This window comes from Glycine max, chromosome 19, assembly GCF_000004515.6.
Source record: "Glycine max cultivar Williams 82 chromosome 19, Glycine_max_v4.0, whole genome shotgun sequence".
Lineage (NCBI taxonomy): Eukaryota > Viridiplantae > Streptophyta > Magnoliopsida > Fabales > Fabaceae > Glycine > Glycine max.
This window is the reverse complement of record NC_038255.2, coordinates 10940467-10952801: the sequence shown is the minus strand read 5'-3', so window position 1 is coordinate 10952801 and position 12335 is coordinate 10940467. Positions and strand designations below refer to the sequence as shown.

Here is a 12335-nt window from a genome sequence, read left to right as displayed (position 1 = left end):
CAATATTTTAGTGTATATTGTTAACTATATATATAAAAGCCCATGTTGGAGCGACAGGAATAATTCAACTTCCCAAAAAGAGTCAAAGCTGATGGGCAGTGGCAGACTTGCAGCTAACGACTCAATGAAAATGCAAACTCAAGAAAAACATCATCCATTACGCTGTCCACCAATCCATAATAAAAAAATGACAACTATACTATTTTGAGGTTAACAATAACTATATCTAAATCTTATTTAATTTGTAAATTACATTTTATTAACGAATAGTTGACTTAGGTGATATATATTTAATTTCATTTAAGTAAGATGTCGCATTCATTCAATATATATTTAAAGCCTTTCTAAAAGATGTTAAAAAAGAGATAATATTTTTAGCCAATAAAAGGGGAGAGAATTAGTATCATGACATTGTGGAAATATATGGTGTGTTGAATGAGGAAGGTTAGTAGTGTAAAACGGCACGCGCACATTCTAACAACCCCTCTTGGTGTCTTGGTTCTTGATCTTTAAATATTACCTATTGGTTATTAGCTATTTGGTTGTTCTTTGATACTAATCATTAGGCAATCAACAACACACTTTGTAATTGGCATCAAATGGCAACTGAAGCCGATGCTCCTGTCATTCCTCTTCTCACTCCCTACAAAATGGGTAACTTCAATCTGTCCCATAGGTATTCAGAAGCATCATGATCTAATAGAGCTTTTATTAAGTTCAAACATTTTGTGTATTTTCTAATTTAAAAATTGTTACTTTTGCTTGTGAATTCAGAGTTGTTTTGGCCCCGTTGACCAGAATGAGATCTTACAATAACGTTCCTCAGCCTCATGCTGTATTGTATTACTCTCAGAGAACTTCTCCAGGAGGTCTTTTGATAAGTGAAGCCACTGGTGTCTCTGACACTGCTCAAGGGTAATTTGTTTATGACTTACCTTTGCTTGATGAATGAAAAAGAAGACACTGTTTAATGTGATTTTGTTAATTACTTTTTATTATCTATATGTGCAGGTTGGTGCACACACCCGGCATATGGAGAAAAGAGCAAGTTGAAGCATGGAAACCCATTGTGAATGCAGTTCATGCCAAAGGTGGTGTATTCTTTTGTCAGATTTGGCATGTTGGAAGGGTCTCAAGTCCAGGTATTTTCTGACAAGAATGCTTATTCCCGATCAAATTTGCTCTACCCTTTGTCAAAGTCCACACGAGGAAGAAATTACTGTGACAAATTGCGGTTATCAAATATGAAATGGTTACTTTTTAAAGATTATGCTAGATAGGATAAGGTAAATTATTGCTGTTAGCATGATATTATAGCATATTTCTTTGCAATCAACTGAATTACTTGGTCTAGAAGTGCACTGAAAGTAAGTGGAGATCATTAGAGGTTGTTGATATTGAGTATTGTCAGGGGGATTTGCAAATAGCATATTTCTTTGCAATCAACAGAATTACTTGGCCTAGAAGTTCACTGAAAGTAAGTGGAAATCATTAGAGGTTGTTGATATTGAGTACTGTCAGGGGGGTTTGCAATAAACCATTGAACAAAATGCTGCATGCTCAACTTATATTCAATTGTAACAGTTTTCAGCCAAAAGGGCAAGCACCAATTAGTTGAACCTATTCCCTTGAAGCTTCCCTGATATTTTCTTCACTACCCTTTGTCACAATCCAAATGAGGAGGAAATTACTGTAAGAAATTGCGGTTATAAAATATGATGCCCTCACTATTTAGTATTTAGAGATTGTGATAGCTAGGATAATGTAAATGATTGCTGTTAGCATGATATTATAGCATATTTCTTTTCAATAAATCAAATTATTTTATCTGTAATTCACTAAAAGTGGAAATGATTAGAGATTGTTCATATTGAGTTCTGCAGGGGGTAACTACTTATTTGATATTGAGCTTATTGTGATTTGCGTTATGTCATTGAACACAATGATGAATGCTCAATTTATGTTCAATTGTAACAGTTTTTCAGCCAAATGGGCAAGCACCAATATCTTCTACTGACAAGCCACTCAAACAAAATGGCATTGAGGAAGCACAAGTCACACCACCAAGGAGGCTAAGGACAGATGAGATTCCTCATATTGTCAATGACTTCAGAGTTGCTGCAAGGAATGCTATAAAAGCAGGTAATTTGCCTGGAAAACAAAATTTCACACACATGTACTAAGATCTTTAAATTTTACATAATATGAAATGTAATGTAAGTATCTAACATACAAATCCATGTGTAGGTTTTGATGGGGTTGAGATCCACGGTGCTCATGGCTACTTACTTGAGCAATTCATTAAAGACAAAGTGAATGATCGAAGTGATGGATATGGTGGATCCCTTGAGAACCGTTGCCGATTCGCTCTGGAAGTGGTTGAGGCTGTTGTGAAGGAGATAGGGGCAGAAAGAGTTGGAGTTAGACTATCCCCTTTCACAGAGCATGCAGAGTGTGGAGATTCAGACCCCAAAGCATTGGGGCTATACTTGGCTAATGCCCTCAGCAAGTATAACATTCTCTATTGTCACATGGTGGAGCCAAGAATGAAGAATGCTCTTGAAGTAGTTGAGTGCCCTCACAGCCTTATGCCAATGAGAAAGGCCTTCAATGGAACTTTTATTTCTGCAGGAGGTTATGACAGAAAAGATGGCATCGATGCTGTGGCTAAAAATAGGACAGATCTTGTTGCTTATGGTCGCTTGTTCTTGGCTAATCCAGACTTGCCAAAGAGATTTGGGCAAGATGCGCCTCTCAACAAGTACAACCGTGAGAATTTCTACACTCATGACCCAGTTATCGGTTACACTGACTACCCCTTTCTTGAATGAAACCAATGATTAAGCATCCACAGGGAAACATCATTCTTTTATGGAAAATAATATTTAGACATCTAAAATGCTACATGAAACTTGTGAGAGAGATAAAAGAGAAGGTGATATAACATGATAGAAAGAGAGAAATAAAGAAAAATAATTAGTTTTAAGCTTAGGTGTTTGAAAAAAATTGTGATAGAAAATCATTATTCTTCTTTAATGAAGTGAATTTGTTTATGAAATTATGTTTCACATTTTTGCCTACATATTATCCCCAAATAAATAAGTTATATCTTGTATTCTTTTGTTAATTCTCCAGAAAAGAGAATTAAATGAATTTATTGTCTTTCATAAAAGAGTGATGCAAAGTTGCTCTAATCAGTCTAAAAAGTTGCATACTGTGCAAGCCATCTCCAACAACTATATTTCATTTGATTTAAAAGGAAGTCTCTTCTTTCAATAAGAATCAAAAGTAAGAAAAATTCCAGGAAAAAAAGTGTTGTAAAATCCTCTGATTTGGGGTAGATTGATCTGTGATATCCCCTGCAACAAGAAAAGCGTTAGGAATCCTTGTTGATTATGGAGATAATAGGGATGTGAGAAGAGAAAGAAGAGATATGTGATTCAGAGAGAACAGAGAAAAAATGGTTTCTATTATGAAAGATCGGTAACTGTTTACAAAGGAGACTCTCCTTTCCACAAGGACTAGCCTTGTCAACACCAAAGCTAAACTCTACATAATCCCCAACTATTGCTAAAAGATATATTTATCCTCATTACCCCTAACTACCATGCTCTAATAGAATGATACTAAGTGCCATAACAGTATGATAACAAACTCTTTAGCTACAATTAATGGGCCTTATTCCTCTTTTGGTACACTCGCAAGGCCTTTGGCTTCCGCGGTGACTGAATCTGATCAACACCTGTTAGGAATACAATGATTTGCTCTATTCGGAGGTAAACTCTTGGGCTCAGAAAATACTTGAGCATATTCATCCAACACCTGTTGTATTTGTCTCTGCTCCTCTATTTTTGCATCAGTTCGATTCTGTCCTTGCTCCTTCTCTTTATCCCCTTCAGTTTCCACAACCCACAACATTGATACAGCCTCTATTTCTGTCATCTTCATTAATGCTTGAGGAGAAATTAAGGATCTACATAATCCTGGATTTCCTTTTACTTCTCTGACCTGTCCTTGATCGACAAACTTCGGACAATTGACTGACTAATTGGGTGTAATTTTTTATTTATTTTAACTGAAGTAAATTTTACAACTCCAATTATTTTTTATTTTTTAGAATTTATGATTCTAACTCGTAGCTTTTTTTTCACAATTTTAAAGTCGTTTAGTTTTCTTTTATATTATGACTTCTATTTTTTTTTGTTTTACATATATTTTTAAAAAAAAGTTGTAAATGATTTTTTATCTAATTATTTAATAAGTAAATGTTTTTTTTAACCTTTTTTAGTTTTATTTAATAATATATATATATATATTATGATTTTATTTAATATTTTATATATTTTTCGAATATCACTTTATTAAATATATTTTATATATGTTTTAATATTATTTTATTTAATATATTTTCTTTATTTAATATTTTCCATATTTGTTTACTAATGTGAATATTCTGATTTGTTTTGTAAATTAAAAAAATATTCAAAAGACTTAAATTTAAATGAAAATATTACAATGTTTGGTTATTAATATTAACTTATAATTTATCAAATAATATTAATTTTCTTAAAAAAAATAATTATTTTTTACAATTATCATTAAGTAAATTAATAAATTTGTACAGTAGTATTTATTAATTTTATTGTATAAATTATTTTAATATTAAAAATAAAAAATAATTTAGTAATAAACGTAGTTGTTAAAATAAAAATAACATAATACATTACTATAAAATGAATAATACAAGTTAAACAAATCCATAAAACTTGGAAACTATATTAATTGTCTACTTGCTTGTGTGGACAATTACTACGATTATGTCCTTCAGTTCTACACAATGAGCATTTCTTAGACCTATTTAAAATTTTTTTGTCCATCTCATTATGCTGAACATGTAATAAAGCAAAAATTTGATGCATGAAATGGTTAGAAGCTTACCCATATTGATGACTTATTTTTTTAAGTCAATATTTTTAAACTGTTTGTTAAAAGTTGATGCAATGTGACGAATGCAATACACAAAAGATATATCTGATCCAGTCCACCCAACTCGTTCTGATTGCAATGTTACTAGCAAACTTGTTCCCCTCTTTGATATAATAAACAAATTTGGTTGAGGTGTAATAGCATGTCTGTAATCAAGGTTTTTTTTGGATACCAGAAATTGTTTTCACTAACTAAACAACATTATGAGCAATTACAGACGAGTCTAACCTAACATGATATTGTGGTATGAGTAAAGTTGTGCAAGTGTGAATACCATTTATTTTCTTCATCTCCTACCTCCTGCGTATTTTGCTGAAGGATGCTCTCGCCCTCCAATAACATTCATTACCATATTGATTGCACTTAACAACATATTTGTCACTCTTATTCTCTACAACATCAAAGTTAAATGAATGTAGAAAATGAAATTGCTTAATGGCATTCACAACTGCTTGCTTTGATTCAAATATCATGCCTTCATAAAGGTCATTCGATTGCCACTCCATGTGTTCTATTAAGGATTTGAGTACTGTAGATCTTTTTGAAAGTTGGCTATTAATAGTTTTAAAATATGAAAATGACTCACTTTGACTTTGATTGCTTGGTTCTCCATTTTCGTGAACATCGTGCTCTTGCTCCCGTCACTAAAGTCGCCAACATTATCTCATAGCCATCTTTGAACAAATAAAAATGTAACTTATTACTCAAAATGAAAATAATTTACAATATCTATCGTTAAATAAAAAACATATTGGGAAGACTGTAAGAAAAATGTAAAGGTGAAAGATGAATAATATTTTGTAAAATATGAAAGATCGTAACGAATGACCTTGAGTGCCAATCATCGTCCCTTTTATAATGAAGATGAAAGGATACTTTTCCATGAATAATGAATAGTCTTTTAGCATATGACTATTCATTTGATGCACAATGTTTTTGCATTTAATTAATTATAACTTATAACATTTTTGTATAAATAATAATAATAATAATAATAATAATAATAACTAAAACCCTAAAATAATATTAACTTATAACTTATAACATTTTTAATTAAGTACAACCCTAAAATAATGTTAACTTATAACTTATAACATTTTTAATTAAGTAAAACCCTAAGATAATATTAACTTATAACTTACAAAATTTTTAAATAACTAAAACCCCAAGGTAATATTAATTTATAACATTTAACATTTTCAATTAACTAAAACCCTGGCAAAATATTTACTTATAACAAAATTTTTAATTAACTAAAACACTAACAAAATATTTACTTATACACATATAAAATTTTTAATTAACTAAAACCCTAAGAAAATATTCACTTATAACATTTTTAAATAACTAAAACCCTAAGATAATATTAATTTATAACATTTAACATTTTCAATTAACTAAAACCCTATCAAAATATTAGCTTATATCATATAACATTTTCAAGTAAGCAAAACCCTAAAATAATATTAATTTATAACATTTAACATTTTCAATTAACTAAAACCCTAACAAAATATTCAGTTATAACAAAAATTTTAATTAATTAAAACCATAGCAAAATATTTACTTAGAACATACATTTTTTCATTAAGTAAAACCCTAAAATAATAATTACATATAACATATATTATTTAAAAAAAAAAACTAAAAATGACTTTAAAGTCATGCCACATCTCACGGCCTTAATGTCATGCAACCTCACATGACTTCTAAAGGTAGCTCAATCCCCACCATCCATTTATGTTGAAGTTGGGGCAATTGAAACGACTTTGAAGTCGTGGCCATTGATACGACTTTTGAACTGCACATGCATGAAGAAAGTTTGTAGCAACTCGTGAATGAATAATGCAGCAAGCTCATGAATGAATAATGGAAATGCATTAGGCTAGTGTAGGTTAGGTTGGTGAATATTACAGAAGAAAGCAAATATTGCAAGAGGCTAGCTTGCATGAAATGAAGTATGGAAATGACCATACAAAATTTAAACTATGCTACCCGTGAATGATGAAGAATCTTAGCTGGTTGAAAGTGCAGACTCTTGTTTTAAAGCTCGTGAATGATAACTTGAAGACACCAAAGGCTGCACCTTTAACAAAGTCCAAAGCTACGAGATTCTATTCTACACGTTCAACGTGAACTCAAAGGCATGACATTTCAATCACATGAACTCAAATCATTACGTGAAGTCCAATCAAGTACATAGGCATGAGATTGTCAAAGTTGGCTAAAGACAAATGCATGACATGTTCACTCAAAGGCATCAATAATTTACACTATGTATGATGCATGCCATGTGGACTCAATGCCTTTATCCAACTTGAACTTTCATATATTTTGTCTTTATCCAAAGCCAACTTATCTCATATAGTGTGCCTTTATCCACTTGCACTTTCATTCTTCTCCATTCTTATTTTCATCCAACCTAACTTCCCTCACAAAGGTTATTTTTCTTTCTCACATCCCACTTTTTTCATCCTTCTTTTAATCACTTGTTTCCTTTATTATGAACCAATGACACATGCACAACTTGGACCTATTGATGGTTCATTGTTGTTCTTACAAGAAAATCATATTTTGAATCAAGTGTAGGAAGGCCAAGAGAGAATGATTCATCCAAGGTGTAATTTTGTCTGGGCTTTTACGCAGTTGGATCATATAGATAATCATGTAAAAAACCTAATAAATGAAGTTGGTTTTGGTCATGTTATAACTGTCGGGACAGATTGATATTAACCATTATTTGATTAGTGTTTTGGTTGAATGTTGAAGACCTGAAACTCACACATTCAAATTTCCTCATAGAAAGGCTACCATAACTTTACAAGATATGACCTTGCAGTTGGGCCTCAAGATTGACGGACTGCCTATAACCGGTGTCATTACCAGTGATGCACGTGTTGCTTGTTAGGCCTTACTAGGGGACACTCCACTTGATAAGTATATCAAGGGAAATATGATTTATCGAACCTGGTTGTGGCAAAATTTTCAGCAACTTCCTATTGATGCTGATGATGTTGTCATTGCACAACATGCTAGAGCTCATATCATGATGCTCATAGGCGGATGTGTGATGCTAGATACATCAGGAGTAAGAGTTCATTTTTTTAATCTCCTTTTGTTATCAAATTTGACTGAGGCAAGTCATTATAGTTGGGTTGCAGTAATATTAGCGTCCCTTTTTAGAGCTTTAGATCGGGCTTTAAAGCCTTTACAAATTGAAATCGGTGGATGTTTGTTGCTGCCAAAGTCATGGGCGTGAGACCACATTAAATGTATTGCCCCACAGATACATGACCTATCTGACGAAAAAGTACAAGAAGGACTTGGATTTCCTCTTGCATGAAGGTGGTCTCGGCCAATGACCCAAACAAACATTTTCACCAATTCAGTCAGACTGATACACGTCATATTTGATAGACTACATATGAATGAGGTTCATTTCTTAATTTTCATGTTAAGTATTTCTTTGTGTTTCCTATTTGTTAATAAATATGTGACAATAATAATATATGTCTTGTAGTTCTTGTGGACACCTTATGAGACACCCCAAATAAGGCCAATAATTAGTAATGTTGAGGTATCAATGATTGTTCATGCAAAAGTACCGTTCATATGTTTTGCAATTGTGAAATGGAATGCAATAGACAGGGTCATGAGACAATTTGGACTGTGATAAAATATTATAGATGACCCACCAAATCTAGATCAACTCCACAACATAGATATGAGAGGGAGAACATATACTTTTTGGCCTTACCATAATCGTCACTGGGTTAACATTCAAATGATTATATTGTTCAAGGTGAAATGGACCATGGTATTTTGCATGAAAATTCATAATACATGTAATGATATATATGTTGAACTAGACGATATATATCGCGTGAGGGGACATTATCTACTGAGGTTGTAAGTTTACTTTAGAATTTGAATAAATTATTGCTATTATTATTCAATATTATTTGTAACTTTAGAAATCTTAATTCATAGTATGATCCTTGCCATAACCACCATCAATCACATGCTGAACCCTGTGTACCTCCAGTGCATGTTTTTGGATATATTCCCTAACATCATCAATCACATGCACAATCTATTTATCAATTTGTGAGCTTTTTTGGATACATGCCTCAAGAATGTGAACAAAGTTTTCAACCATTGGAGTTCTCATCATATATGTCGCAGTACTCATTTCAAGTTCCTTCTACCTCAAATATTTTTTATGGACTCTCACAAAGGTTTAGTACCACTTTCAACACTCTGCCATTTGGATATAACCCACCACCATCAAGCTCTTGTTATCGTCCATCATTGCCTACTTAAATGCACAACATGGGTCATGAGGATGAGGAAGAAGATGATGATAGCAACCATACCAACAATAATGATGATGATAATGGCCAAGGTGATGATCATATTCCTCAACAAAAACAAACAATTACACATGATCATCCTAGAACAAGAGGAGGAAAAGGTCGTAGAACAAGAAGACAACAACCACCAACAAATCTAGTGCAACAAGATGAGAGACCTTAACGCATATCTAGAAGAACTCATTATGGGACATCATCTCACTATTAATATTTTTGTTAAACGAAGATGTAATTTTCATTTAAATTTAAGCCTTTAATTTAAGTCTTTCGCATTATTTTTTAAATTTACAAAAAAAATAAAATTCCTTAACATTATTAAAAAAATATAGAAAATATTAAATATAGAAAAAATAAAACAATATTAAAAAATATTAAATAAAATCATAAAAATATATACAAAATGTTAAATAAAACTAAAACAAATTAAAAAAAATATTTGTTAAATAATTAAATTAAAAATAATTTTCAATTTTTTTAAAAAAATAAGTAAAACAAAAGAAAATTAGAAGTCGTAAATAAATTTACGACTTCTATATGAAAAAACCTAAACGACTTTAAAGTCATAAAAACAAAAACCCAAAAGAAAAATAAGACTACGACTTAGAATTCGTAAATTTTAAAAAACAATAACTAAAGTCATAAAAAAGTTTACAACTTCTGTTGAGAAAAAAAAATAGAAGTTGTAACATCGGTTACGATTGTCAACTCAGAAGTTGTAAAAGATGTTACGACTTACCCCAAAACAAATAATAATTCAAAATCGACCCCCAATTGGTAATTAAGAAAAAGAATTACACCCAATTGATCAATTCGCCACAAACTTTATTGTGAAAATCTTCAAATTCAGTTTTACTTTCCCCAAAGTTGTTAACCAAGCCACCCTCAAGATTACATCTATACCTCCTAATTCTAACAAGAAAAAGAATCCTTCAACAACCCATACTCTCCTAATTGTGCAACAACTTGTCTACAACATCCCTTACTTGTTTTCCTATTTCCATCATCCAACCTCACCTTGTATGGATTATTAGGATCCACTATCAAACCCAATTTCTGCACTAATCTTGAAGCAATAAAATTGTGACTTGCCCTACTAATTGTTAAGCCTCTTGGGTCTTAATGATCTTAAGCAACTTTGTGGATTGCGATTGGGGGTACACGACATATGTTTGGTACTAGTGACATGACATTCTCACCAATCATGGTTATAGCTCTGTCTTGGTCAAGAATGCCAAGTCGGTTGTGTGAGTCCCCTGCACTTGTTAGGTCTGGACGACCACTCCACACATCTATCTTGAATTTTTATGGTTAACAATAAGTATAAATTATTAATATTATAATAAGTTTTTGACAAGTGAACATGAATAATGTGTTAAAAGACTTAACTATATTTTGTATCGTCCAATAGAAATTGCTCTCTTTATTATTTACCTAGCGTCCAACGCGCTAAAACCAAAAGGCCTCCACTCTTTATGGTAATCAATGTCATTCACTGTGGGTCCAATTGGTAAGAAACTCACACATCCTTTTAGAATGATCAACATTGAGCAAAAAGTCTGTAATAGCCGAAAAAAGGAAGTACATGTGTTCTATCTTATATAATTTCATTTTGTCTCTCCTTATTTTGAATTGCTAACATTTGAATTTGAAAAAGGGACAAAATAGAAGAAAATAAAAGGCACTCATAGAATATTCCTTAAAGGTCACTTTCGTCAAGGACAAGGAGCACATGGTGTTGTCTGTACTATCACTCATTTCCTTGCAAATCAGAGCATGCCATGTAGCCTTATCTTCCAGTGTTAGATAATGATCTTGTCAAGGAATCGACACTGCTCCCGTAATGGATCCTTCACTGAAATCTATAAAAGCTAGTCTCTACCCAGTGAGAAGGGAGAACAAAAAATCAAGAACATATCTGAAACAAAACTTTGTTGAAATTACAAGATGACTGATATAAAGTTTTCATTTGTTTATTCTTTGTTAAGCAAAGTTATCTTGTATTTGAGCTTTATTGTTTATTCACTCATTGAGTGTTATTGGATACTTGTATTCATTCAAACTACTATTTGTGAAAGTCAAGAATGATTTAGTGTTAAACAATACTTGAGTTTGTTAGATTCATGGGGAGTCTAAGAAAGTGCCAGAAGTTGTATTAAGAATACCTGTATAGCCAAGAGTGATAAGTCTTTATTAAAACATGTGTTCAATTGAATGAACGACTTGCCAAACACATACATTTCTATCTATATCTACATTAAAAATAACAAAAGGTTCATCTTTGATATACACACTATTCAACTCCCCCCCCCCCTTTAGTGTGTTTGTTGTTATTTCAACACTAACTTGACACAATTTCCCTAGGCTCCTTTGAGCCTACCTAATGAACTATTCCCCAGTGTACCAGTTGTAGCCATCCATTTCTCTTATGACAAATCCTCACACGCCGTCTACGTCGAGAGTCATCTTTTATTGAACATCCAAAATTTCTTGGTACGTAAGAGAGGTCGTTAAATGATACTCCCACCGAGCATAGAGTCAAATCCCATCTCCAATATACATCACCGTCTCTCTAACTCCACATTAGACTACACTCACATTGAGCATATAGTCAAGCCCCATCTTTGATAACATAAATGTGTCACTAACTCCATCCTATCCTTGCTAGCCAATGTTCTTCCATTTGCTTTTACTTCCTCATAGAATGTGCCAAGTCGCAAAGTGGTTTGTGATCAATTTCTGGTTAACTGTAATCAATTACATAGTTAAGTTTAGACCATGTTTGGTTTTTCATAAGTCTTTGCTTTAATCGATTACCAGATGATCGTAATCGATTACTTCGTTCTTAAAGGTGTTTCCAAAAGTGGCCAAGAACACTTTAATCGATTACATCAAGAATCTAATCAATTACATTGTTCTTAAAAGTTTTCTAGATGTTAGGAAGAACACTTTAATAGATTGAAATGATAATATAATTGA

General features: G+C 32.2%; 1 protein-coding gene across 1 annotated transcript; it reads left to right on the top strand.

Annotated features, from left to right (window-relative positions):
* Positions 1–362: 362 nt before the first annotated feature.
* Positions 363–3058, top strand: LOC100818208 (12-oxophytodienoate reductase 2). The gene is made up of 5 exons (XM_003553473.5): positions 363–676; positions 775–915; positions 1012–1142; positions 1978–2142; positions 2248–3058. The coding sequence occupies exons 1-5, from the start codon at positions 600–602 to the stop codon at positions 2829–2831; spliced, it is 1098 nt and encodes a 365-aa protein (XP_003553521.1). The 5' UTR covers positions 363–599; the 3' UTR covers positions 2832–3058.
* The last annotated feature ends 9277 nt before the right edge of the window (positions 3059–12335 follow it).